Raw genomic sequence first — 23399 nt, 5'->3', positions numbered from 1 at the left:
CTTACAGTAAATAGTGAAATATCACCCCAATCTCACAGTAATAAAGAGGAAGAAAAAAAGAGGACCAATAAGATATTCTGGCCTAAAAGCTTCCAGTGCCATTTGAACACATGGTCTTCACAAGTTGTCTGCTGTGTAACTTTGCCCAAGGAGAAAGGCAAGGATTGAGATCTGGAATACTTTCCTCATGTGCTATCTTTTCTTTAATCAGACCGGCACACATCTTACTATGTATGTGCTAAAGATAGACAACGCTTTGTAAATTGGTTTATCATTTCTGAACATACTGTACTGGTCAACTGCTTCATTCAGATGGTTGTTTTTTTTCTTGTTTATCTTTGAGGAATAGAATTAATCATTCACTTCTTCTTTAAAACAAATGCGGAGCTTTTCATCCAGCAACGCTATATAACTTTTGATAAAAGAACTGTTAAGTGGCGATAAGGAGCCACTTTTATTGTAGCACTGTATATATACATACTCTGTTCATTCTTTGTTCATTCCAAGGGAGTCAGAAGTTTACATAGTCTAAATGAGAGATAACCACCAACCATAAGTGGAAAGACTTTGTACTGCACACTTAGGGCTTTAGGTTATCCTCTCTCACTTTTCCTTAACATCAGGAGAAGTTGTATGTACATAAAGAGATGAGAGTAGTCCCTCACTCTGCGTAACTCTGCAGTAGGTGCCTACAGAGCAAGTGTGAAAAATGGGGACACTTTTTTTTTCAGGGGATGGTGGGGAGGGCAAGGGATTGCCTATATAAGACAAAGCTGCTAATATTGGAACATCTGGTCACTCTACTCTGCAGATCTGAAACACAGATAGAATTTTAAATTCATTTTCCTCTATAATCTTGCCCTTTTTCCCACTTCAGTTTTTTCTTTTACTCTTTTTGTATTTTCCTGCTTCTTCATCCTCCTATATTTTGTCTGTATTTTCACGGTAACATTATTCCAGCCATTTAGAAATTAAAGTTAGTAATTCCACAGTTTTATTCAGTTTTAACAAACTTAAGCAGATGTTCATCATCTCAGTGCTACCTCTAAAATCCACAGGTCACAGGTAGAGAACTCATGGTTCAAATTTATGCCTAGTATCACCCCACTGAAATCAATGCAGTTACTCCACAGATGAACATGACACAATATTTTATGGAGAACCTGAGTCTACACAAAACCACATCTGGAATAAAAGTAATAGAATCATGGAAATGTAAGACTGAAAAGGATTTGATAGGTCATCTAGACCAGTTCCTTGCACTAAGGCAGGACTAAGTATTACCTAGGCCATCCCTCCTAGCCCTCCTAATATCTTCTCTCATTTCTAATCAATCTTTAACCTGCTGCTTATGAGCTTTAAAACACAACTATTCAAGATAAATGATTTAGCATGTAATTCTGCAGCTCTGGGAGTGATCTGAAAAATGTTATTGATGTTATAATTGTTTATATTATGGTAGTACCAGGTCAGGATTGGGGCCTCACGGAGCCAAATGCTGTACAAACACAGAGGTAAACATGGCTTCTGCACTGAAGAAATCTGAAAGCTAAAATTAATTTTTAAAAATTGTTTTTCAAATTGTAAAATAAGCTAAAGCTGAATCAACAACACCTCATGTCTTCATCTTTTCTAAAAGGATTACGCCTGATTGCAATCACACATGCAAATAGGGCACACAGTTATGTGTACATGTTGTAGACTCAATTGCCCAACCTTTCTCTCTTCACACAGGAACAAAAAAGCAAATCTCCTCCTCCACCCACCTCAGATTCTCAAGTAGCTCTAGTGGCTTCACAAGCATTTGAGGATCCAGTTCAAAATTGCCCTTCTTGTTTTTAAAAAACATTCTGGATTTGTTCCAGCCTTCCTCCTGGACCTTGTAGCTCTCGACTTCCCTCTTTACTCTATCCATATGATTCCCTTTCTGTCCCTGCACAGAGACTGAGCATTGCTTGTGCAAGAGTCTTCTCTTCTGCAACCTTTCTCCATCAGAACAGCCTTCTTTCCACCTCTTCCCGCCTTTTTTCTTTTCACTCTTAACACTCCCTTTCTTTGCAATTTTCTGTGTATATGGAAAGATTCTGTACAAAACAATTTCATTGTGCTTTAGGTTTGGAAGAGATTGAATTCATTCAGTTCATATTCAGAGAAGACTTCATCAATGATAGCTATTTTGGTGGCAACCTGCATGGAAGAATTGCAACAGAAGAGTTGCACTTTAGCGAAGGAGTGCACCGGAAAGCATTTAGAAGTAAAGTAATGCAAGGCCTCGTGCCTATATTCGGCCCCGGTCATCCCTGTGTTCTTAAAGTGCATACTGCTATTTCATATGGGACCAAAACCAAGGATGAACTTGTTCAAAAGAACTACAAACTAGCAATGCAGGTAAACTCCATTTTCCTCTGTAAACAAACATTATGGGAAGAGCTGGCTTTGAAATTTTCAAACAGCTGGCTGTGTTAAATGTTTTCAGTAACGCTCCACTGGCATTCCTGTTTGTAATATAGGAATGCTATGTTCAAAATACTGCAAGAGAGTATGCCAAGATATATGCAGCAGAAGCACAATCTTTGGAAGGCTTTGGAGAAGTGCCAGAGTGAGTATGTATATTATTCTGAGCTACACTGCCATCTGGCTCCTGGAAAATATTGCTGGGAAGAAAAAACAGACACCCTGAGAACATATGGGGTACAACTGCAGTCATATCTTAGATCATGCTTGGTAATGATGAGATGGTAAGAATGATTCTTTCTTTCATTCATAGAGAAAAGGAGTAAAATCCAGTGAGTGGAGGACATTCAGAAGCAAAGGGCTTGATTCCGATCTCACTTACGCTGATCTAAAGAGTAATCGATTTAAGTGGGAGATGAGAATCAGGTCCCAAAAGCTTTCAATTAAAAATAAAACCTAGCAAAAATTGTAGCAGTTCTGAAAGCTGGTATTAAGTCTCTTCTGCTTAGGCAAGTCACCTGAGTCCATCTGAGCTTAAGCCAGAAAGTTTAACTCTGGTTCTGGACTCTTCCCAAGTGTGGGATGTTCATATCAAGAGATTGTCCCAGAGTAAAAAGAGGGTTTGTCTATGTATGGAGATCAGATGAGTAGTTTTAGAACAGATTCGTCTCTGCACCTGAGGTTGGGAAGTGACACCTTGTGAATTTTGTAACAGATAACTCAGATCTTTTTCAAAGGATTTGCTGTTCCTGTGTCAGGCTCCCATATATAGTCAGATGCCCAAAGGATGGTTGAAATTCCACCTGACCATGACTCGCCTCAAGAATAAACCCCACATGTCTGTGAACAGCCTAAGTCTCCATCTCTTTCTAGATGACATACGATATCTCCTTTAGCTGCATCTGAATCACTGAAAAAAGATTAGAGTAGATGAGTTAACTGTTTTCCCGGTAGCTTCTATATATAGTGAATGTTGATTCTACTTGGGCCCCAATCCAGAAAGCAGTGAAATAAAACATATCTATAGGCTGACCCAAAGTGAGCTGAACATTAAGGGGGCAGCCATTTCATAGAGCACCAGAAGGAAAGAGGAAGGCTCAGTGGCTTCCATTTGGTTACTCTGTGGGCAATATGCATGCTCAGCATGACTGTTTTTTATTTGCTTCGTAGCTCTGAGGTAAAAACAGGCAGCTCTGCAACCATGCAGCAAGGAATGGCTATAAGCCAGGTGGCTTTTACTGCTAGCAGCTGCTACTACATTGGTCCCTATAAAGAATTCCATCTGAGCCCTGTTGGTGCCACACAAAATGCAGCTTCTGGAATGCTTTTCTAAAACAACCTGTTCAGTACTACACGCTGTCCTTAGAGGAAGATAAAGTTCCTGGCGGTATCCCTATAAAGGGAATGAGAGATTTTACTAAGCAAGAGAAAGATCCTCTTCCACCAGAGGCTGCTCTCTGAAAGTTACAATCTTCAAATTCTGGGGTCCTAGTGAGAACTCAGTTATATCAGTGTAAAAGGGTACATCTGCTTCTAAATGGCAAAGGGAATAATTGTACTGCTGTCATGCCCCTTTAGACCAGCATACCTGCTCCACACCAGGGCTTTTACCCATTTAACTACATTGGTTAAAAATAAAAATAACATCCATAAACAAAATAGTTAGACCAGTAAAAATTAGGTGTAGACCAGGGCTGAAAAAGCAGTAAGGAAGAGTTCTTCAAGTCGTGGCTATCTGTTCTATCTCCAAACCATCTCAGGCCTCTGTATCCCATCACTTATACATGCAACACTCCAATTCATTTTAATAGGAGCCGTGTGCACCCAAATTATGCTGGGAATCAGGCCCCTTGACCACTGCCATTTCCAGAAGTACTGGACAGTCCTGGAGAGTTGTCCTTCTGGATATGACCACTACCATTCTGGCACTGTTGCTTTAGGGATTAATGATGTATGCAAGAAGGCCTGTGACAAGATAGGACCATACTTCCCCGGGCTCTACCATATCTTCCTGTATAGCAGTGACTATTGTTCCATACATTTGTTATCACAGGGCACTACCAGGAGATTGTTAGCTCTATAATAACATATGGCGATGTCTTGTGATAAACTCCATTTGACTCAATGTTTTTCAAAATGGCATTATCATAAGGAGATACTGGGGCCTGATTCTGCTCTTCTTTACATCAGTGTCATTCAACTGACTTCAGTGGAGATACTCTTACAGTTTATCCTGCCACCCTTCACTGTAGTATCAAGACACTCATCCTGAGCACTCCCGTGTTACTCCAGTGTATGTGTAAGCAGAATCAGGCTCATTGTGAGGTTTCAGTGCACTTCTCAGAAGCTGAGGTGCAGCAGCAATGAATTCTGGTAACCAAGATGTTTATGTTGGCAGTGAGACAAATACTTTCTCTAGCTCATCACCGTTCTCAACAGATTCAAGTATGTGCTAGCTAGACATGCAAAACACATGAGTTTCACTTTACGTTCAATATACGCCCTCAGTGTGTCTTTGAGAAGACCCTAACACTCAAAGCAAAACTGCTGCAGTTTGCCTGGTTTTGGACTGAAACCAGTTTCATATCTAATCCATTCCTACCCATAAATGAGACCAGGGTCTGCCAAACCTAGCCCACTTTTCCTGACTGAGATCATTAAGGTTTATTGGATTTTATTTCAGGATCATTCCTATTTTCCTTGTTCATCGTCTTGAGAATAATATCCCTTATGCAACCGTGGAAGAGGAACTGGTTGGAGAATTTGTGAAGTATTCTGTCCGGGATGGCAAAGAAATAAATTTCATGAGAAGAGACTCAGAAGCTGGTCAGAAGTGTTGCACCTTTCAGCACTGGGTGTACGAGAAAACCAATGGCAATTTGCTCGTTACAGATTTTCAAGGTGAGAGCTCCAATCCTTGTGGCAGTATGTGACAGATATGCCATGCTATCACTGTGACACCCAGCCACTGAGTATCCCAATAACTGGACAGACCTTCATAGTATGTCTACAAAGTCAGCAGCAGCAAACCTCCCATCCTGGGCTGACAAACTTGAGGATGGGGGTGGAGAGGCTCCCACTAGCATTCTAAAAATAACTACATAGTCTGCTATGAAGTTGCAGCTTGGGCAGCAGCTCAGGCTCTGAAGTCTAGGGAGGAGGTAGTGCACTTGGAAGTGCTGTCTACACAGCTGTTTTTAGAGCGCTAGCACGAATCTCGCCAGTCCACATCTGTCAACTGGGGCTGGGAGTCTCACTGCCACAGGCTGTGGAGATACACTCGCAGGGCCCCATTCCAGCACAACTCTATTCTTTGCTGTCCTCAACATACTGAACTTGCTGAGCATGTTCATGTAACGCTGACAGACACAAGTCATCATCAGCCGGGATCAAACCTGGGAGCTCTTGCATTTAATACATGAGCCTCTGCTGCATTCACTAAAAGACACGTTTCTTAGCCAAGGTTATAGCAGGTTCATCACTCTCTAGCTGGTCTAGCCACCACTAAAAGGGGACAGAGTGCCACACCAAGCGGGCATAGGTTACATTCACTCATTAAACCTATCACAAAACTACCTCCCCTGGAAGAGGACCAGAGAGATTCTTGTTGAACAGATCATTTCCAGAGCCCCAGTCGCACACCTGCTAGCACACTTACTGTCTCTCTCATGAGAACCTTTTCTATTCCTTTTGAGACTCTAGAATTTAAATCTTGACCTTTTATCCCCATGCTCAGAATCCAAATCGTTCCCACACTAGCAGACATCACCTAGGGTACCATCAAGGCTCCATCATCTCTGTCTATCATACTGTTTGCCGAGTGTCTACCTTGTTGTGCTTCTATAACTCAGCTGTTTTACAAGGACAGATTGTTGGCCTATCACTCAGCCAGTGGGCTGCTTTTTGTCTGCTCCCTACCCTTTGATCTGTCTATCTTGGCTAGCCCTATGAGGAGTTAAAACTCCCGCTGTCACAAGCCACCCTCCAGCATCAAGTGTAGTCCCCTGAAAATGTTACTGGGCATTACAACCCAGACTCGGAGTTGCAGGTGCTCCACATCTCTAAATTCCAGGCCACTTGTTTAGATGTCTACATATAGATTTAAGCACCAGTCCTCAGGCACCAAAGTTGGAACATTTTGTCTTGAGTCTTTATTTCAGAAACATAGCATAAGTGGTATGTCAGGAACAGCTCAAAGGCTTTAGCTTCCTTACATGCCCACTGATCAAAAGGAGCTTTGCTATGGTTTCAGGGGGAGCAAGAGAAAGAATTTAGGGCACGAGAAACCCTCTGGTCACACAGAACCCATCCATTCAGTTGGCTGTACATTATCTAACAGCAGGAGGACAAGCCATCTTTCCCATACAGATATTAATGATGGTGTTAGCAACCATAGGGTAGAATAGCACAAAGCCTATTGCACCACTTAAACCTTAACATGGGGCTAAAAGTCAGACTTAAATGGTGCATTGTCTTTGTGTTGGTCCTCTGCATGAGGAGGAATTTCACCTTCCATGATTTATCCAAGGCTATAGGGAGAGGGCCACATTCAACTCTCAGTTACACTGAGGTCGATGGGACTAAAAGAGTGTATCACAGTAGGATCTAGTCCCCAAAGCAGCCTATGTTTTGACAAGTGAGTTCTGAATGGCCCCGTGGTGTGTTTCGATGTCTGTGCTCTCAACAAGCTAAAACAGTTTCCTTGTCTTCGTTGGAGCTTTAAGTTGGGTCTCTTGGAGGGGAACTCGTTCTCTGGAGCCATAGGCAGTACTCCACCAACTGTTCGCCCAAGTGTTATATTCTCTCCAGCCTGTTCTGGACAAAAAGAACCACATGGTACTCTTGTATGAGTCTAGCGGTGTCGTTCCTGACTCACTCCCCCTGCTGTGCTAAGCATGCTGCCCTTGCAATGCTCCTGGTCCTTTCTGGCCTTGGTAGCAAGAGACTGGAACCAGGAATCAAACCTGAACCTCTTATGCAAATCAGGAAATCACATGGCTCCAGCTTCCAATGAACTTGTTTGTACAATGCCTAGCCCTGGTCCATGACTCCTACGCGCTACTGCAATACAAATAAAGAACAACAACAAAGTTCCTGGGAATGAGCTAATTAGAAGACACCCTGTCAGTATGAAAATATCTGTAAATTACTGTTATGTAAAACTTATCGTAATAAGCTCTTTTTCTGAACTAGCAATTCACACTAGTATAATGCCAGAGGAACCACAGTCAAATTATTAAATAGGGATGTAGGATTTTTTAAAGTATATTTTTTTTAGTCTAATTGAAGCCCTACCTGTTAATTAAAAAAAATCAATACTAATTACAAGTGCCTTTGGCAAAGTGACTGGAGAACAATACAAATAGGGTTTAGAACAATTAAAATAATACACAGCCCTTTGATATGGCATCTCACATGGGACATATTAAAAGCGGTGCAGAGAGGTTTATGATATTTTCTTTTCTACTCTGTATCGCAGGCCCTGTGAGCTGGTGCTGTGCTGGCTTTCTGTGTGTTATGCACACTCACAGGAAAGAAATGAATTAGCAGCTTGCTGTGGCAAAGGCTTTAGAAAGGTTTGCTGGCATCCACAGTGGTGTGGTATTCAACAGAAAGAGCCGGGGGAGGGGAAGTTTTCACATGGCTTGTGTCTTTGTAAATAACCAGTTTGGAAGGGGAAAAAAAAAGTCACATACTCTTAATAAGAGATTTATTTTTGATACAAATGCACCTGAGTCAATCAAAACACTCATTACAAGGCTGACGATTGCCTGCTCGTCACTCCACCACTCCAGGATTTATGAACTACTTCATGAATTAAGACTCTAAAAACAGCACCCTGTGCCCTCACTTTGCCTTGCATTTAAACATCTAACACCTGTCTTTAAAATCAATGGAAAAATTCACACCCAGGCTCCTGACCACATCTGAAGAACATCTTATATCTGGAGAACGCTGCCATGACACCATTATGTGCCTCACTCACCCGCATTGTGCAAATATTTGGCCTTTAAAGAAGTACAGGCTGTGTGTTCACTAAGCTGATGAGAGAATAAATAGAGCAGCAGTCCTGGCTGGGGTACGGCAAGGAAAGATGGAATCTTTTAAACAGCACCACCCTCTGCCCTTTAAAATTAGAAGGCTGAAAAAAACAAAAACAAATGCAAATGAATTAAGAGGGAAAAGCCTATAGGGCAAACTCCCAGCTTTATGAGTATGAGGCATACTGCTGGAGTCAGGAAGCAGAGCAGCAGAGTTAGCATCTGAGCCTGGGAGCTATACGCTCTGTATTGATTCTTACCACTGCTGCTCCAAAAAAGGAGCATGGTGTATTCTGCTGCTGATAGCAGCATCCTCACAAATGGGGCCTGGGGCCCTGTCCACGCTCTATGATCACATTCTCTTGGAATGGCTTGGCTATGGAATGTTGCAAGGCACATTCCTTGGGTTTCCTGCGGAGCACTTGAGGAAGTGCTAGATCTGTAGCCTGCCGTGTACCTGCACAGGTGCCCTGAGGGAGAAGTAGGTTCTCTGTGTCATCATCTCTCCACAGCACAAGTGCACAACACAGGGCAAGATTTTGCTCACAATGGCTAGTAAAAAAAAAGAAAGAAAAAAAAAACAGGGTCAGAGGGGGAGGCATAAGGGCTGTTTGGAAACACTGAGCAAGGAGTTTAATTTAGTACCTACTGGTCACCCAAAAAACTGAACAGAGAGCAAGGATTGTTGGGCCATGCTCATGTGCAAAGTGGTTTCCCCACTGGAAGACACTGTGGTCCCAGCTTGCAAACATCCAGATCCCCAAATTCAGGAACAATAAATGACCCATATGCATCTCTTCATAGATGTGAATGTTTTGATGCTGGATTTGGATGTCCCTTTAAGATGCCACAGTTAAAGTGAGGCTCTCAGTTATCCTCCAGCATAGGAAACATACCAAAGCCTTAGGTCTCTATTTATCATGCTTTTTGTGAATCACTGAAATGCTACTGACTGCCACTAGTGTTGTGAACCACACAGAACAAAAGCCCTATGTTTGAGTGGAGAATGTTAAAATATTGTGACTATGCAGAGACAGAGATGACTGAAACAAACAATAATCAATAAAGAATAATACTTAGAATACTAAGAAAACTGAGTATATATGAGGCTATACATCTGAAGACACTGCTAGAAAGTCTGACTTAATGCAAGATCCCTGTTTTGTTTTGTTTGTTTGTTTTGTGTAGGTGTAGGAATGAAGTTAACTGATGTTGGCATAGCAACATTGGCCAAAGGGTGAGTAAAAGACATATTTTTCAATGGGATATATTTGCATTGTGCTTCAGACTCCTCGGGAGTGTACATTTGATGAGGGTTGGTGCATTGGATGTCTATTTCTCACCATAATTTTAGGGAAAAGCAAACCCAATGCAACTCCTGTTAACCTCCTCACGTTCATAAAATATTAATGGGAACCTTCCTATGAAGGAAACATTTGTTTTCTTCTTTGAAGGAAAGTTCACATACTGGAGACTTTGCTTTGTAGAATTACTTCATAAACAATTTATCTTGGAACAAATAAGATGTCCTTGGTGTTCCTACCAAAATAACAAATAACAATCAAGATTTTCTTTTCTATATGTTTTTATCTCCAACTCAATATAAATCAACAGAAAAGAACCGAAGCATTAAATATAGACCAATCTTACCCATAATGGAAAATTATTTGAAAAATCAGGCGTGATGATTCAGGGGATGGGTAATGGGATACAGGTCTACATTTTCAAAGTGATGGTGTGTACCCATCTTGAGATACTTTATAAGGGCTTGATTTTCAGAAGTGCTGAAGAATCACCTTCTCAAGATCAGGCCCCTTTAAGGCATTTCAGTCTGAGCACCTAAAAAGTGAGGCACCCAGAATCACTAGTTCTTTTTGAAATGCTTGGCCTCAATCTATCCAGTCTAGGTTGCTTGTTCAAGGCCAGCCCAGACCAGTAGTGGTTGGGAATTGTTATTGTCCAATGGCTATTGAATAACCACTATGAAATATGCAATGTCCCTGGAGTGGAATGCATCCACACCACAACTCACGCTTGTTGGCAGAGGCCAAGGATTGATTGACACTGCAACAGGGTGGTCCTGCCTCTTTAAGCACCAGGGGCCTGGGCCAGCCAGCCCTGTTCAGTTATCAGGCCCAGCTAGGAAGTAAGTAAGTGATTGTAAAAGTCAGCAAGTGGCTCAGCTAAGAGGAGTTGCAGGTGAGAGATGGGATCCTGCAGTAGGCCTTGATGCAGTGGGAGTGAAGGAAAGGGCACATTCTCCTTTCAGCACTGAGAGAGACCACGGGAAAGCCTCTAGGAGCTGCAGCCTGTGGGGGGCAGAAGAACTTCCTTCTGTTTTGACATTTTTCCAGAGTTTCATGTTGAAGAATAAAATGGTTTGCTGGAGAAGGTTTGGGTGTCCTGGCCTGGGGAGACAGGTCAGAAACCTACAGATACTATAATAATTATTATTGTGCGATACTAAAACTAAACATCCCTCCCATTTCTAGAAATGTTGGCAGCTTGACTTATATATAAATACCCCTCTCTTGCATTTCAGACTCTGTGTGTTAGTTATTTCTCCCACCACACACTCAGATGCATCTTGTTTTCTCAGGCTTGACCGTGTGCTCTTGCGAGCAGGGAATGTCCAGTGCAGCTATGTCTAGGCTAGTTACTTGATGCACGAAGGAAACCCATTTAAGGATTTGCTGGCATCTATTCTACTGCAAAGCAGCTTTCTGTCCTCTTCGCAAAGACAATAGCCTACTGGAGCTGTCAAAAACTGTACATGGCATTTAAAAGCAATCTGTCTCCAAGAGGCTGTGCAATGATTTTAGTCCTTCTTAAGAGACAAATATATAGAAACCCACACCAGAGATAAAAAAGCTTCACCCACTTATGTTATAATTCTTTTCCACTTCTCCCCAAGTACTACTAATTTTTAATCTGTAGACGCATTCCTGAAACCTAGGGATATGCTATAAGACAACAGCTAAAAACACAGACACGTTTAATTCCTCTGTGAGGATAACCCATATTAGGGAGTAGGAACAGTGGGAGAAATCTTGGCCACACTGAATTCAGTGGGAATTTTGCCACTGACTTCAACAAGACCAGGATTTCATCCTCTGAGTTTTTAACTCATGGAGTTACTTATGAAGTCATATAGAAGGCATGGTTCAGGTTTGCTCCCTAGGACTGTAAGTGGTCGCTCTCACCACTTTAGCACTCCTTGGTGCTAAGTCACGATGTTGCGGGGGACTTCACCTCTAGCACTCCCTAGTGCCCACCTCCTTGGCTCTACAACAACCTGTCTCTTTTCAAAGTCTTTTAAATTCAGACCCGTTCCAGGGGGACAAAACTTCCAGCTGGAAACCTAAATAAATCCAAACTAATCATTCTTGTGCCACCCGCAGGCTACATGAACATTCTTTGCTTCTTAGCTCCTATCCCTGGGCCCTACAGTTTCTATTATACTGCTTCCTCCCAGCAGGTTTTCCCCCATTGCCTCCCCTCCCCTCCTCTGGGACTCTCTCACAGCTTCCATCAGAGATCTCCCTGGTTCCTGATCTCCTATCATAGGGTCCTTCCACAAGAGTCTAACCTACTGCTTGTGGGTCTTTTCATCCTTACTTCCTCTTTCCTGAGCTTTCTCCCCAGACTGAGTTCACAGCTCTGGTTAAATAGTCCTCTCTCTGCTCCCTGGCAGCTGAGGTGAGTCATTATAATTAAATCTCCATCATACTCAGCTGGGGGATAACTATCTGGTCACAGGCAAGACTGAGCTTGGGTTGCCTTAAGGGGCCATCCAGCCTGTAACAGTAGCTTAAGAGCATTCCAGAGTTGCAGGACCTTGCCTTCTGTCCTCTCTAGATTATATCATGGTGCACAGAATCAATTCTACCAGGTCAGATCCATGGTCCATCGAATCTGGTATCCCATCTCAGACATTGGCAGATACCAGATGCTTCACAGGAAAGTATAAAAGCCACATAATGGACAACACAGTCAACTATCCCAACACAGGCAGTTAGTGGCTGGCTCATCTCCGGAAGCATAGGTGCCGTTATCTCTTATACGCTACTAGCAAATATGACTGTGGGTGATATTTTCATTATTCACATAAGTGTCTAACCCTTATTTGAAACCTGTTGAGCCCTTTTCCACAATATCTTGTAAAAGCGAGTTGCACAGATTAAGCATATATGGGGAAATCACAAATTTCCTTTTTTCAGTTTTTAAATGTTATTCATCTGCTGAGATATTTAGCAATTCCAAGTATAAATGCTGTGAAATTTTGCACCAGAGAGAGAGAACACTCCTTCCAATATTATTTTAACAAGTCAGTTGTTTCCTGGACTAATGCATACTATTATTTTCTCTAACTTTGTTGTATGTGTTGTCACAGTTCTGTTCCCTTGCATCGTACACAAGTTGTATTCTTCCTTCAGAAAGCTGTACAAAAAATAAAACCGATCACAGCAATATGTAGAAAGACAAATCTCTTTATCGACTATATCATAGAAATTAGAGTTGGAAGGGACCTCAGGAGGTCATCTAGTCCAACCCCCTGCTCAAAGCAGGACTAACCTCAGCTAAATCATCCCAGCCAGGGCTTTGTCAAGCCTCAGCTTAAAAACCTCTAAAGATGGAGATTCCACCACCTCCCTAGGTAACCCATTCCAGTGCTTCACCACCCTCCTGGTAAAAAACTTTTTCCTAATGTCCAACCTAGACCTCCCCAACTGCAACTTGAGACCGTTGCTCCTTGTTCTGTCATCTGCCAGCACCGAGAACAGCCTAGCTCCATCCTCCCTGGAACCCCCTTTCAGGTAGTTAAAGGCTGCTATCAAATCCCCCCTCATTCTTCTCTTTTGCAGACTAAACATGGTTCTCTATAAGGCAGAGGCACAGAAAAAAAAAATTATTTTTCTTTCACCTATCCTAGAATATTATAGGGAAACCCTTGACATTTCTAGCCTGGCACTTTTTCAAAATTTAAATTGATGATTTTTTTTTTTTTTTGGCTCCAAAGTGAAATAATTTGAATTAGTCTCTCATCATCCAGCTAGGAAATAAAAAAGTCAAAAAATTTTAATTATGTTGTTACACTGTGCTCTGGAACCTGATGATTTATAGGAAGGGTCTAATGAATGTTATTATACAGCACACTATGGGAAATTATGCTGATGAAAACACATCTGAGACAAAGGGACAGGAAGATGATGTCAGACAAAGCATGTACAGTGAAATCTAAACTAAAGATCACTCCAAACAGACACTTTGTCTTAAGCAACCACTTACATTTCTAGTGTTCTTTTGTTTGACTCATGTTATTTCTACAAGGCAACAGATTTTTGCTGGTCCTGTATTTTCCCTACGTTGTTCATTATTTACCTCAGGAAGGATGCCTCTAAATTAATTTCTACCAGAATTATTATAAACCAAGTTGGGGTGTACAGGGAAAAACAAATAAATAGGTAGAATTCATCAACATCACAGCTTACTACTGATGGCAAAACAGTGCAACAAACAGTGAGACAGTAAATCCAGTATGTCTGGGAGAGCATAAAGAGTCATACTAGGTTATAATTCTGATAATGGTTCTCATATTTTTGACTCTGTAAATCAGAGATGAAATGAAACTAATGTATCCGTATAATAGCTGACACAAATTCTAGTACAGACTTTAACCTGCCTTTGCCGGGGAGATGGAGTCATTGATCAAATAGGTGTTTGTCATATCTAAATCCTCTGAGCCTATATTGAACTTGGGAAATTTTACCAGAATCATGGCTGGAGACTATTCATTCAGTTTCTGTTCAATTCAGCAAGTAAATAAAAAACTCAATGCATTCTGACAACACGATGACTGATTAGCAAAAAAATAAAACCTGCACTATACTGCTAATGTCATGCTATTAACAGTTATTGATGAATTTAGAAAAGCTGATATGGCAAATGTCAGAAATTATTGATGTTCATTTAATTATTGCCCCCTAGTATTACTTTTTAAATAAGCATGCAATACATCTTGCATGAGACAGCACAGATTAATATTCTGCATAACATTTCTAGCATTGCCCAGTGCCATTAATCTTTTTATAAGCCAGAGTGTAAGATTCTAAGCAGACGGAACCACAATGAATCGCACTGTCCATAATTTATTTATTTGTCTGCTCTCCTCTCGATTCCCTCCACCCCTCGCTTTGGTAGTGGTTATGAAGAGACTAGATGCTTACAGCATTTAAACACAATTTGTGATTAGTAATCGCTTTGCATACCTCACATGCCTGTTTTATCAGTGGAGTAAAAAGGCACAAAGGCACAAAGTTGCTAGTTGAAGTGTAATAGAAATGGCTGTGATACATTTTCTACCACTAGAGGGCAAAGTTTAACTGGAAACAAAAAAAACAAACCATGAAAACATTTATAATTTAACCGTTGGGGAGCACCAAAGTCAGCAACTTAACCCTTGTAAACAGGATATTGACTCAGTTCTTTCTTAGAGTTAAACAAAAAAAGTAAAGTACAGTGATCTGATTTCTAGCAGTTTCGCAAGTACCAACCCAAATTAGAGATTAGAAGTTAAATACATAGGAGTAGGCATGATTTGTAAAAAAATATGAAGGAAATGAGATCATGATATGCTTTTTTACCCCCACAGCCATTATGATTAAAAAAGGCTCCAGCTGCCAAATGTGGAAACTAAAAATTCCTCCAGGTTTTAGAGCATGGAGAACTTTGGGGTAACCACTGTGGAGAGAGAAGGCACTGGAAAGTTTGAATCTGGATCCAAATCCCAACTCTTCTAGATTTCAGGAGTTTTGGTTTAGGCTTCTCCCTAAACATGATCAGATTTTGTAATAAGCTGCATTCATCAGTGATCTAGCTAGTTAATTAATAACACATGGTATGTTAAACAACAGATTAAACATTCTTTCAAGAGCCATTTACAAAAATCAGACTCAGCCCAAGATTTTGAAACCTCTCAGCCTCCAAAATTTGGTGGCGTTTGGATTAGACGGGCAGGGTTGATTTCATCCCCTCTATTGTTACAAAAGTCAACAAAAGCCAGTTGTGACAGAAGAAGCAAAATGGGCGCGATTTGATTTGTGAATAGAGCTGGTGAAATAGTATTAATCAAATTTTTAAACTCTATGAAATTTGGCCTAATTTTTTCATCCATGAGTCATTTGAGGTCACCACAAGAAGACAAAAATGGTCAAAAACTAAAAGGCTGAATTCATTACTTCCCTCTCCTATTGAAGCTGATCACCATAAAGGACACCAATAGTTTCAATTACAAGATGATGAGGGTGTGTTATCTTCTTTCCACATACATTCAAGACTGCAATAATTTGTTTAAAATCATTTAAGATAAGATTATGTGGGTGGGTGGGTGTTTAAATGAAGCAACAAAGTCTAAAGATGATATTTTTGTGTCTGTAAAGAAGCAATGGAGCCTGCCATATAAATGACCACTTATGTCTGTGTGTGAGTGTGCAGGAAAGCAGTAAAGCCTACAGTGTGAATTACTTTTTGGGTATGTCTGAGAAGCCGTAAGATTTGTGTGGTCCATCAAAGAGCTTTTTCCACCCTATGGTGGAGTTATGTGTTCCACCATGATCTGACACCCGGGAGTTCCCGGGTGGCCTTTTCATCTCATATGAGATTACTGATGCTATGAAAGCAGATAGGGAGGTTGAAATGTCAGGCTATTCTGTCACCTTAAAGGAATAATAGAAATGCAAAATAAAGCTGTTAGAGATAAACAGAGAGACTGTCACCCTCCCTTAAAAGATATTTTTTTGGTTTCTGTGCCACCTGCTTATCTCCTTTGGTGAATTTTATTCTACAAAGCACATGAGAACCAACAGGCTCATCCGTCATATGGATATTGGGCTTTTCATATTGTAGCAGGCAGCATCTTCATTAGCACTAGGCAGGCTGCCTGGGAAGAAAATCATTGTCCAGAACACATTAGGACTGTAAAGTATGATGGAGCTCAGATATTTTCACTTTGATTCTACAAGATAAACGTGCTCATGCACAGCTCCCATTGGAGACTGTTTGCGGACTTGGTTAACAGCACAAAGATCACTCTCCTGTTCTTATTACAAACAAAACAAAAAGAGGGTCCCTGCCTTCCAGAGTTTACAGCCTAAGCCAAGCAACAACAGATGGACACAAATATATGGAGAAAGTATAAAGAAATGAGACAATATTGGTCAGCTCAACAGGCTGTGAACTCTGCAAACTAGCTCTGAGTGTGAGCAGCAGGGACACTCCTTCAGAATAATAATGGTAACACTTATCCACTTCTGTAGCCTTTTCTATCTGAGGTGCCCCAATCACTCTGTAAAGATTATACTGTGGAATTTTTCTTCATTTAAAAATTTCTCTAAGAAGTTTGTTAACTGATAATTATATTAGCCACAAATTTAAATGATAGATAGAAGAGGAATAGTTGGCACACAGGACTGAGAGCCAGCCTCCTGAGCCCTCTTTTCCGCTCTGCAACTAACTCATTGATTGGCCTCGGGCAAGTCATTTAACCTCTCTGTCCCTCCATTTACCATCTAAAAATGGGGATAATACTTCTCTCTTTCAAAGAGGAGATGAGAGGCTTATTAAATCATTTAGTATTACTTATGAATCAAAAGTCATACTGTACACCTGTCTTGAAAAACAAATGTTGAAATCCCTCTTTTGTTCTTCTTCATTGCTGCAGATACAAAGGGTTTAAAGGCAACTGTGCCCTTTCCTTCATTGATCAGTTTAAAGCCCTCCACCAGTGCAATAAGTACTGTGAGATGTTGGGGTTGAAATCCCACCCCGGCAGTCATCAAAAGCCGAGGAAACCAACAGCCATGAAAAGCAAAGTCCAGCCAAACTCACCTAATGTACAGAAAAGAGTGGCCAGCACACAGGCGACCAAGACAACATAGACTTCCTGTCTCCAAAGCATCCAGTAACACAGCACCACTTCACACAAACTCCTCTCGAGAAAATGCACAGGTACTGAATGACATGACTGTGGAGTTAGTCAGAGCCTTCTGCATTATGCCACAATTTTGAAGCCGTTCTTTCATAACAGCAATAAAGAAACCAGCTGCATCTGTGGCCTTGCAGGCTATGATTCAAAAGCAATGGAAAGTTTTCAAAGACAAGCAAAGCTGTCTGCCTCGCTTAACTTTCAAGTATTTTTACATACATCACTTCTGTGTATATTTGTGTATTTGTACACTCTGTGTCTTGGTCTTTGTTCAGGAGATGGGTCACTGGAGAATTTCTGTCCTCTCTTTGCAATTTCTAGATCTCTACACCAGTGAGACTGTGGCATTTAGTAGCTATGTAAAAATAAAATTACTTAAGCCACCACTTAGCTGAGATTTTGGACTAGAGCTCAATACTGGCATTGATGTCGATGTGCTAGAATAAGTGCTTTATTTCCTAACTCTTTGCACAGTTATAATCCTCACTATACTCATATTCCTTGTATTTTTTCCAATTAAATTCCTTTTAAAATAAGAGTAAGTCACCTGGGTATTTGGATCATTATACACAGCTGTTCTCTGAACCAGCTCAAGGATTTAGCTGCCACCTATGTAAGTTTCCTCATAAAATTTGGTGGTCCAGTTGGAAAAATTCTAAAACTGGTCAATATCTGGAACTTTCTTATCCACTGAATTTGTTTTCTCCCTGATCCTGCAGTTGAACCCATCTTGTGCCCACCCAGCTCTTGTTGCAGGATTGGGGCCTGAAGGCTCAAGCTGCAGGGTGCTGAACACTTCAACTCATACTGAAGTCATTGGGAGCTGAGAATATTCAGCACCTTGCAGGACTGAGACCTAATGGACAAAGTGTGATGAAGTACCACACCAGGCCTGGCAGGGGTAAAGTGGATAAGCAGGCCAATTAAATGCCCAGACTGCACCTGAAGAAGGAGAAAGGGAGCGGGACACTAATTGGAAATGGGCTCAGTTGGGCAGGAACAGCCTGGATAAAGCTGAGTAGCTGTGAGCAGCAAGAGGTTGCAAGGAAGTAATCTACAATCACTCCTTAGGAGGAGAGAGCTTGGGCTGGCAAACCCAGAAAGGGGAGGAAGCCAGATAAGTAGGAAAAAGCCCAGGGAAACAGCAACAAAGGGTAGGACCATACAGACTTTGGCTGCTTGTTAGAGGGTCCTTGGACTGGAACCCAGTGTAGAGGATGGGCCTAGGTTCCCCTACCAGCCACTGGGAAGTGGTGCAGGGCATTGGAGATGCCAGCCAGCCAGATGATCCAGAAGGACTTTGAATCCCCTGGAAGGGGAGGGCCTTAGTGACCTGGCTGGAAGGCCACGCCATGAACAGGAAGCTGCAGCTCTGGAAATGAAAGGGGCCACAAGGTGAAAGAGATGCCAGGTAGAGAGACTGCCAAAGGAGGGCAGTGCCTGGCAAGAGCTAATCCCCAAAGCCACCAGAAGGCAGTGCCACATGTGGTGAGTGGACTCCATGACAACAAAGGTACAATATTTTCTGTCTTTACAGGGACAGCCTGAGTTCCTAAAGGAATAGCATAGAGTCATTGGGTCAAAGTCTGCCTAATGCAAGGGGAACCCACCAGGAGAGTCCAACCCTACCCAGAATTCCCAGACAGTAGTAACTGAGATACTTAGAACAGGAAACAATTATGGTGGCCACTTTTCACAGTATGCTGCACCACTCAGACATGGTGAAGAATTGAGGTCACCACAGGAATCCAGGTGTGGTTCCCTGAACCTCAACCATACAGGGGACCTGCTCCAACTTCTGCCACTGGCATAAGGGCCATATCTTATATCAATGGAATACCAGGCATAGAGGAGCTATTCTCCACCACACTGCCCAGTATCTATGTCCTGCCCCCAGACATGCCCCCTTCTGTATGGAAAGGAGAAGCTGGAAGTGGCAGAGCTGCTTCTGCCCACTTTCCACCAGAAGAGAGTGCCCCAGCCCAAGGGGAATTCTCCACCAGCTATCCTCCACTTGTTTTAAGGCTATTTATATGGTGCAAAGTGGTCAAAACAGACTGGAGAATCTGGGTCTGTATATCAAATACCACTTTCTCAGGTGCTAAGATACCACCGTGATTGGAGCAGGGTAAGAACCTGAACAGAATAGAAGGGGAAGATTACAGCCCAGATTGCTGCCTTGCACGTTTAAAAAGGTCATAGAGGAGTCTTAAAAATAAGGGCCGGGGGAAAGCTGACAGGTGCAGAGGGGCACATGGTTTGGACAGAGACATCCCTTAGGGGAGGATTTATTCATGGGGATTCTCTATATCCTAATAAAGAGGAGAGGATAGAAGTTGATTAAGTACAAGTAGGAAATGAAAGGAAAAAAGTCAAACAAAAAAAAGTCCTATTCAGTTATATCATATGAAGGCACACAACTAAATATTGACAAATTTTAAAAGTACTTGTATACAAATACTAGAAGTCTAAATGCCAAGATGGGTGGACTTGAGTGCCTGGTATTAAATGAGGATATTGATATAATGGGTATCACAGACACTTTCCTATTTTTCCTATCATTATGAATTTGAGTGCCTCATATTTAATGAGGATATTGATATAACAGGCATCACAGAAACTTGGTGGAATGAGGATAATCAATGGGACACAGTAATAGCAGGGTACAAAATATATCGAAAGGACAGAATAGGTCGTGCTGGTGTGGAAGTGGCACTATATGTGAAAGAAAGCACAGAGTCAAATATAGTAAAAATCTTAAATGAATCTAACTGCACCATAGAATCTCTGTGGATAGAAATTCCGTGCTTCAATAGTAAGAGTATAGCAGCAGGACTATATTACTGGCCACTTGACTTGACTGGTGATGGTGATTGTGAAATGTTCAGGGAGATTAGAGAGGCTACAAAAAAAGGAAATGCAATAATAATGGGGGATTTCAACTAACCCCATATTGATAGGATAGTTGAAATCCCCCATGATAGCATTTGTATACAAGAACTTTTTCCACAGAGTAGAGGAAAACGCCCCACCTAGAGCCTCACCTGAGTACACCCCTGCATCTTCTATCAGTCCTCATCTGGGATAAACATCCAGTATTTGGATCTAGGATTGATGAATCTAGGTGTGCACCTTTCATCGGCATCAGGACGGTCAGGGCTTACGTGGGCGGAAGAATCCTAACATGGATCAAGGGCCATCAAGCCTCAGGCCTCTGGCAGAGGACCCTCCTTGGACAGCAACAGGAGCCACGTAGCTGAGTTAGCAGGTACAGCAGGGCAAACGCAGCACCCTCCAGCCATTGAGCAAAGGTTGTTGCGTCCCAAAGTGTGCATCCTGCTACTACATGCTGCAGGTTGCATCTTAAATTATTCTGCATGGACAAGCTACTGGTACAAACCGTTTCCACCCTCCCAGTACCTCACTATTATCATATTGACTGGATATATGTCACCTCAAGATGGGATACAGAGAGAACATTTCTAGACACATTAAATGACTGCTTCTTAGAGCAGCTAGTCCTGGAACCAATAAGGGGAGAGGTGATTCTTGATTTAGTCCTAACTGGAGGACAGGATCTGATCCAAGAGGTGAATATAGCTGAAATGCTTAGTAATAGCAACCATGATGTAATTAAAGTTAACATCCTTGGTGGGAGGAGGGGCAAATTCCAAAGAAACCCACCACAGTAGCATTTAACTTCAAAAAGAGGAACTACACAAAACTCAGGAAGTAAACTGGAACTTAAAAAGAACAGTCACAAGAATTAAATGCCTGAAAGCTGCATGGAAACTATTTTAAAGCACCATAATAAAGGGTCAAACTACATGTATATCCCCAATAAAAAAAACAGTAAGAGGACCCAAAAAATGGCACAATGGCTAAAAAGCAGAGTAAAAGAGGTGGTAAAAGGCAAAAAGACATTCTTTTAAAAATTGGAAGTTAAATCCTAGTGAAGATAATAGAAAGGAGCATAAATGCTGACAAGTCAAGTGTACAGTGTAATTCAACAGGGCAGAAAAGAATTTGATGAGCAACTAGCTAAAGTCACAAAAACTGACAGCAAAAAAATTAAGTATATCAGAAGCATGAAGTCAGACAAACAATCAGTGGGGTCACTGGACAACTGAGGTGCTAAATGAAAAGTCCAGGAAGATCAGGCCATTGCTGAGAAGCTAAATTAATTCTTTGCATCTGTCTTCACAGCAGAGGATGTGAGAGAGATTCCCACATAAGAGCCATTTCTTTTAGGTGACAGGTTTTAGTAACTGTCAGAGATTGAGGTGTCAATAAAGAAGGTTTTGGAACAAATTGATAAATTAAACAGCAATAAGTCACCAGGACAAGATGGTATTCATCGAAGAGTTCTGAAGGAATTCAAATACAAAATTGCAGAATTACTAACTGTGGTGTGTAAGCCATCACTTAAATCAGCCTCTGAACCAGATGACTAGAGGGTAGCTAATGTAATGCTGAATTTTTAAAAAGGCTCCAAAAACAATCCTGGCAATTACAGGGTAAACCTAACTTCAGTACCAGGCAAATTGTTTGAAACTATAGTAAAGAACAGAATTATCAGACCATAGATGGACATGATATGTTGGGGAAGAGTCAACACAGTTTTTGTCAAGGGAAATCATGCCTTACCAATCTATTAGAATTCTATCAGCAACCCATGGACAAGGTTGATCCAGTTGATATAATGTACTTGGATTTTCAGAAAGTCTTTGACAAGATCCCTCAGCAAAGGCTCTTAAACAAACTAAGCAATCATGGAATAAGAGAGAAGATCCTCTCATAGATCAGTAACTGGTTAAAAGATAGAAAACAAAAGTAGAAATAAATGGAGAGAGGTAAATAGCAGGGTCCTCCAAGGATCTGTACTGGTCCTGTGGTGTTCAATATATTCATAACAGATCTGGAAAAGGGGACAAATAGTGAGGTGGCTAAATTTGCAGAATATACAAAATTACTTAAGATAGTTAAATTCAAAGCTGTCTGTGAAGAGTTACAAAAAGAATTCACAAAATGGGTGACTGGGCAACAAAATGGCAGATGAAATTCAATGCTTATAAATGCAGAGTAATGCACATTGGAAAAAATAATCCCAACTATACATATGAAATTATAGGGTCTAAATTAGCTGTTACCACTCAAGAAAGAAATCTCAGAATCATTGTGGATAATTCTATGAAAACATCCACTTAATATGCAACAGCAATCATAAAAACTAACCCAAGGTTACTAACTATTAGAAAAGGGATAGATAATAAGACAGAAAATATCATAATGCCACTATATAAATCTATGGTACACCCACATCTTGAATACTGCATGCTGCTCTGGTCGCTTCATCCAAAAAAAGATATATTAGAATTGGAAAAGGTACAGAAAAGGGCAACAAAAATGATTAGGGATATAGAACAGGTTTCATTCAAAAAGAAATTAAAAAGATTGGAACTGTTCAAGTGAGAAAAGAGATGACTAAAAGAGGGATATGAAAGAAGTCTGTAATATGGTGTGGAGAAAGGGAACAAGGAAGCATTATTTTACCCCTTCAAGTAATACAAGAACCAGGGGTCATCCAATGAATTTAATAGGCAGCAGGTTTTAAACCAACATAAGGAAGTAATTCTTCACATAATGCATGTCAACCTGCGGAACTCATTGCCAGAGGACGTTGTGAAGACCAAAAGCATAAATAAATATTAGACTTTTTTCAAGAATTAGGTAAGTTCACAGAGGATAGGTCCATTAATGGCTATTAGCCAAGATGTTCAGGGATGCAACCCCATGCTCTGGGTGTCTATAAACCTCTGAGTGCCAGAAGGTGGGACTGGATAACAGGATGAATCACTCAAAAATTGTCTTATTCCATTCATTGTCTCTGAAGCATCTGGCGCTAGGTGGGCTAGGTGGAC

The 23399-nt window shown here is 41.2% G+C and overlaps 1 protein-coding gene across 3 annotated transcripts in view; it reads left to right on the top strand.

The window, feature by feature from the left end:
- The window catches only part of ALPK2 (alpha kinase 2), a 55284-nt gene extending 37268 nt beyond the window's left edge, over positions 1–18016 (top strand). Inside the window, exons 7-11 of one of the 3 annotated variants that reach the window (XM_067545462.1) lie at positions 2114–2388; positions 2511–2599; positions 5138–5355; positions 9684–9732; positions 17215–18016. In XM_067545462.1, coding sequence (XP_067401563.1) covers positions 2114–2388; positions 2511–2599; positions 5138–5355; positions 9684–9732; positions 17215–17431 — 848 coding nt within the window. In that variant the 3' untranslated portion in view covers positions 17432–18016. The remainder of the gene's footprint in view (positions 1–2113; positions 2389–2510; positions 2600–5137; positions 5356–9683; positions 9733–17214) is intronic. The other 2 variants (XM_067545463.1, XM_067545464.1) reach the window with 2 other exon arrangements.
- The last annotated feature ends 5383 nt before the right edge of the window (positions 18017–23399 follow it).

The sequence above is a fragment of the Emydura macquarii genome, unplaced genomic scaffold, assembly GCF_026122565.2.
Source record: "Emydura macquarii macquarii isolate MOO-44397 ecotype Brisbane River unplaced genomic scaffold, CSIRO-AGI_Emac_v2 contig_1045, whole genome shotgun sequence".
Lineage (NCBI taxonomy): Eukaryota > Metazoa > Chordata > Testudines > Chelidae > Emydura > Emydura macquarii.
Note: the sequence above shows the minus strand (reverse complement) of the source record. Positions and strands in the feature narration are given on the sequence as shown.